Below are 4,987 nucleotides of genomic sequence, written 5' to 3'. Positions count from 1 at the left end.
TATTTTGGCTCAGGGAAAAGGGGAGATGAGATGTCTGTGGCTTTACTTTTGCTTGTGACTGAGTGGCAGAAAGTTAATCCCTTCCCAGAAGTGGAAGGACACGGGCCAGCAGGGTCTGACACTGCTGGATTTTCCAACTGTGGAAGTCATATTTAGCTGTATGGCCATAGCGATGGTGCAGGTTCTTGCAGTTCCTTTTCCTCCTCTATTTCCTTCAATTGGATCCCAGCTAGAGAAGCTTTTGAGTTGTAGGGTCAGGAAGGCTGGTCCCTGCAGCTAACAGCTTGCCGTTTCTTCCTACGCTGCCATATTTTAACAGCCATTTGCTGTTCTGTTAAATGTCAGAGGAGGGCAGGGCAGTAAGTAGGTCCTTTACCTGTGAAGCATTAAAGATGCTGGATACTTGCAGTTTCAGAAAAATTTTAAAGTGAAGTGAAAAGCTGACCTGCTAATAGCGACAGACATGTCATGAGAACCCATCTGTTGTGTATTAAGTAATTTTTGTCCATAATTAACAGATTAAGAGAGGTGTATTGGATTTAAAGATGGCAAGGAACCTCCCTAAGCTCTTAAGAGTATTTTGTCTCTACCCAAACCCTGCAAGTGACTGGCTGCCGGAGGTTCATTGAAAAAGTTTTATTGCAAAATTATACAACTGTCTTTGTGTGGTACAAGAACAGACAATAAAAGCCATCAGACGCCTGCATCCACATGATGCAAATTATTCACAATATCCCACAGTGTGTTCTTGCCTTGCCCACCCCTTTTACCCACCCACCCCCCATAATGTGCTACAGCGTGTGGGTTTCAGTGTGCTGATTCAGCGGATAGTGTCTTCGCATACACACTGGGCTTTAGGCGTCCTGTGCATTTGGGTACATCCTTGTGGATTGCCTCCTACGTCCCAACACAGTGGGGAAAGCACCTGGGAATATGATCTGGGAAGAGGCTTAAGGACAAGAATCTCCCATTCCGGCTGGCTTGGATAGGAATTAGGGCAGATGAGCTTTTCTGTGATTGTGTAACCTTGCAAACCTGGAGAAGGCATGGTCAGGTCAAGCTGCTGTATTTTTGACTATAGGAGACACCTAATAAGAGACTTTGTACTTGTAACTTAATAAATAAGTGGAAATAGTCCTGTGTATGGTCTGAAAAAATGCAGTATTGGGCTTCTATGTAGCAACCTGACATGAAGCACATTAGCAGGGAAATAAAAACAAACAAAAGCAATGCAGTGACTGTCCTTACTGATTTCAAATAACTGGCGCTTAGACTGTGATGCACAGATTTCTCCCATTTCAATAATCTTGTCATTACTTGCTTTACGATGTCTCTCAGTGCATAGCAAGGCTTACCTGACGCATGCTTCAATGCTCATGGGATCATATCGGTTACTTCTTTGAATAGTACTAACCTGATGATATCCCTTAAAGAGAAGATGGCATTAGCCTCCAAGTCTAGGCTGGAGCAGGCTGTGAAACTTACTAATTATCAGACATAAATACGAGTATAACTATAAATACATTTGTTTTTCCGCACGCCCTTATCCAGGTCAGCCAACAGGGAGCTAAAGTATCGTGGAGGAGAGGAGCTTCAGAAAAGGGTCGTTAGGAAGTCAGGTAACGGCAGCTCTAAAGCTTTGTATTTAAACAAGAAAGTGGAAGTGAACCTGATCCACCTCCCCGTGAGAAGCCCGCAGGAGTCCCTTGGCCTGCTACGGGAGCTGACGGGTACCAGCCCTAGTCAATAATTGGGAGACCCTTCACAGTGGTAACTGTCTCTTTCCCAGCCCTATGTGCTGATGCAGAAGCACCAAGAGTAGTGGAGTCCCTCTGCCTAGTACAGGGTCTTTAATTCCAGATGTTGGCCCAAAAGCCCCCTTTGTGATCCCGAGGGCCATTTCTGTCATGCAGGAGTGCTGAAGGGACCTCAGGTTTATCTTTCTAGAAGCCCATCTGCTCTTTAGCCTCTCTGTTGACACCCCTAAGCCACTTCTCTGTGAAGTGTTGAGCAAAGCTGCGCTTGGCTTTGCAGCGAGTGTTCTACCTAAGGAGCTGATGACCTGTTGCAGCTGAAGCATCTAACGGTCATGCAGAGCAGGGTTAGGCAGGACAGAAAGGCACAACTCCACGCAGTCTCTGTACTTACATGCTGTCACGGTTCTGCTCTGCTCCCAGGACCATAGAGTGGGCTGGACTGCAGGATTGGCCCTTCGTGCTCTGTTATACACCGCTGAAGAGAGAAGCAAGGAACAACTGCAAAGCGACCAGAGCAGCTCTGGTGTGGTGCCGCATAGCGTCAAAGGGGGAGAAAAGTAAGTGGCAGAGCTAAATGTGCAGAAGCGTTTGAGATGGAAGGGTGGAGGGCTTGTGCCTTTGCAGGGCTGATGGTAGCAGCAAGGTACTTAGCAGGAGGCTTAACTCTAGTGTAGGGAGGAGCTAGGCATCAGCCTGAACATCTCAGCTGAGAATGCCAGTAGCTGAGACAGTGCATGCCAGTTCCCTTCCACTCCTGGTGACCCTCTTGTGCCAAGCTTCCCTGTTCCTCTCTGGAGGTGGGTTTGTGCAATAAGTATTTTGGGGTGAGGTAAAGTGTATGCTGGTTTCTCATCACAATGCACCCTGGTCTGAATAGCACCCATAGTTCGAGAAGGATACAAAATAGTGTTTCCCCTTTTTTGAAATCCCCCACTAAAAAACACACAAACCAAAGCTCTGGGAAAAAAAAAACCTAACTACAACTCATCACGCATCTTGTCCCCTTTGGGCCTCACGAGCCTGCCAATGAAGAGAATGGAGTTGGTTTTACTGTCCTTGATCATGAAGATGAAGGGGTGGTCAGCATAGAAGAGCCTGGGGTTCCTCATCTCCTCTCGGCCGTAGATGTCAGCATCGTAGGGGTTCCCTTCCGTGTCCCATTCAAGGGCAGCAGCGTGGAAGACGTTGGACAGGTAAAGGTCTTTCTTGCCAGAGATCTTTGACAAGTCAGCCTTGGTTTTGTCAATGGCTTCTGTCAGGCCCAGATCAGCCAAATGTTTCTAGGAGGAGAAAAGAGGTCAGCAACCCTCCCAGAGATGACACAGTGCAATCCTTTCCAGCCATGGTTAGGCTAGCCACTGGAAAAAGGATTACAGGCACAGAAAAATCTTCCCACTATCTTCTCTCCCACCCCAAAGAACTGCAAGGCCCAAGTGTTTTCCTTAAGGACCAACTTTACCTGAAGGTCGTGGCTGACTTCCAGGACGACCTTAGGCAGCGAGATGGCCACTGATCTCTTCTTCATCTTGCCAGCCCAGACCTTTAGCTGCTCCCTGTTCAGCAGTTTCTCAATCCTCTCCAGAGGCTCCACATGGTTTGGCATGATAAAGATCATGCTGGAGAGCTTGTGAGCAAGTGGCATCTCTACCACCTGGAGCTTCTCTGTCTCATCATCATAGTAATTGTAGAGACCTTAAAATCAGAAGCAGGAAATGGTAAGATGAGGGGCAGAGGCAAAGCTACCCACAGCCTTGTTGTGAATTCACCCTGGGCTTTCCCTGACCAGCAAGGGAAGCGGGTCTGAACGCTGTTTTGGGAACTGGCCCAGCGCTACTGGAGTTGGCAGCAACTCAAAACTGCGGCTTTCATTTGCGTGATAAGCTAGGATTTATTCCTAACAGCCAAGCACCCAATAGGAAACATGGATTCTCTCGGCTCATAGAGAGATTGAATCAGCAGAACAAGCGCACCCTGCTTTGTTCTCTCTCACTTAATGCCCGTCAGGCAAAACAATCTTGGAAGCAGTTGGTGGAAAACTGGGTAATGGAGCAGCAGCAAGCATAACTCCGGTTGGTCTTGACGTGGGGCAGGAGGTTTGCAACTTACCTGTGCGATGCATCATAGGAACTCCCACAGTGTAGGAACGGGTCACCATGAAGCCACGGTTGTCCACCATCTTATGGTGGAACTTCTCATCCCAGTGAGCTGCAGGAGAGAGAAATTCAGCTTGTAAGAAAAGGGAATGGGTGGTAATCTCATGCACAGTTCCTAACTACTCGCTCTGAAAAAGAGCGGACCCAGGGTTTGTTCACCTTCCCATTTGGGCTGTTGTACTGGCTCAGGCTAGGTTTTGGGTCACTTGTATCAAGAACTGAAGGTAGAACTTACGCTTGAAGAACATGGCATTGACAATGAGGGCCCCATCGGTTTTCTCAACATCTTTCGTGACCTCTGGGAGTTTCCCATCCGTGGTCTGGGCTGCCCACTCGTTAATGGATTTCAGGGCGCTCCTCTTGTCTCGGAAGTTGATCTTGGAGTGCTCGTAGTTGTAGTGTTTCTTGCTGTTCTTCACAAAGTCATCGGCGAAGTTGATGGAGGCAGGGCCGTACAAGCGGTTGCCGATCTTCCAGGTGACGTTGCGGGCTGTGCTGTTGCTGACCTCGTTCAGGAGCTCGGACAACCCGCTGTGCATGTAGTCATCATTCAGTTTGTCCGCGCTGAGCACTGCCTTGGCTTGGGAGGCGGTTGTGGCTTTGCCCCCGAGGGACACGAGGCCGAGGGAAGAGGCCACGACCACGGGGGACAGCAGGATGTTCTCCATGTTCTTGTCCTTCGCCATGGCATGGTAGAGGTTGAAGGCCAGCGTTGTGCTGCGGTCAGCCAGCGTTGTTGCCTTGTCGCTCAGCTTTCTGTCCTCCGATGGCACGGCTGCAGCGAGGCCGCAGAGAGCGAGCACCAGAGTAATCCACATGGCTTCAGCGGCACCCAACACCTCTGAGGACCTGCTGGGCAAGAATTGCTCACCGTCAGCACGATTGACGCCCTTCCTGGAGCATTCAGAGACCCCGGGGGCTCTTCCAGTGAAACCCACTCCTAGGCTCCAGTGATAGCCAGAGCATCTGCATCAATGCTTCGCTTGGGGTGCAGTGATCCCAAGTCCACACTGGGCTTTCCCCTGAGCAACAGTTAATCTTCAAGAGTCCAGGCTGCACTCTGGCACGCAGAGCCTG

General features: G+C 49.3%; 1 protein-coding gene across 1 annotated transcript; it reads right to left on the bottom strand.

Annotated features, from left to right (window-relative positions):
- Nucleotides 1-2,367: 2,367 nt before the first annotated feature.
- Nucleotides 2,368-4,763, bottom strand: SERPINH1 (serpin peptidase inhibitor, clade H (heat shock protein 47), member 1, (collagen binding protein 1)). Its single transcript, XM_010576629.1, has 4 exons — nt 4,146-4,763; nt 3,864-3,962; nt 3,217-3,449; nt 2,368-3,037 (listed from the first exon to the last, which is right to left on the bottom strand). Exons 1-4 carry the CDS (start codon nt 4,726-4,728, stop codon nt 2,735-2,737), a joined length of 1,218 nt encoding a protein of 405 aa, XP_010574931.1. The 5' UTR covers nt 4,729-4,763; the 3' UTR covers nt 2,368-2,734.
- Between the last annotated feature and the right edge of the window lie 224 nt (nt 4,764-4,987).

Source organism: Haliaeetus leucocephalus, unplaced genomic scaffold, assembly GCF_000737465.1.
Source record: "Haliaeetus leucocephalus isolate CR32 unplaced genomic scaffold, Haliaeetus_leucocephalus-4.0 Scaffold536, whole genome shotgun sequence".
Classification (NCBI taxonomy): Eukaryota; Metazoa; Chordata; class Aves; order Accipitriformes; family Accipitridae; genus Haliaeetus; species Haliaeetus leucocephalus.
Note: the sequence above shows the minus strand (reverse complement) of the source record. Positions and strands in the feature narration are given on the sequence as shown.

Bases quoted from the DNA above. Each gene is read 5' to 3' on its own strand.
- SERPINH1 (XM_010576629.1), bottom strand. From the start codon at position 4,728: ATGTGGATTACTCTGGTGCTCGCTCTCTGCGGCCTCGCTGCAGCCGTG. The intron at 3,963-4,145 runs GTAAGTTCTACC...TCTCTCCTGCAG, and splicing joins CAATGCCATGTTCTTCAAGC to CTCACTGGGATGAGAAGTTC. The intron at 3,450-3,863 runs GTAAGTTGCAAA...TCTGATTTTAAG, and splicing joins TCCTATGATGCATCGCACAG to GTCTCTACAATTACTATGAT.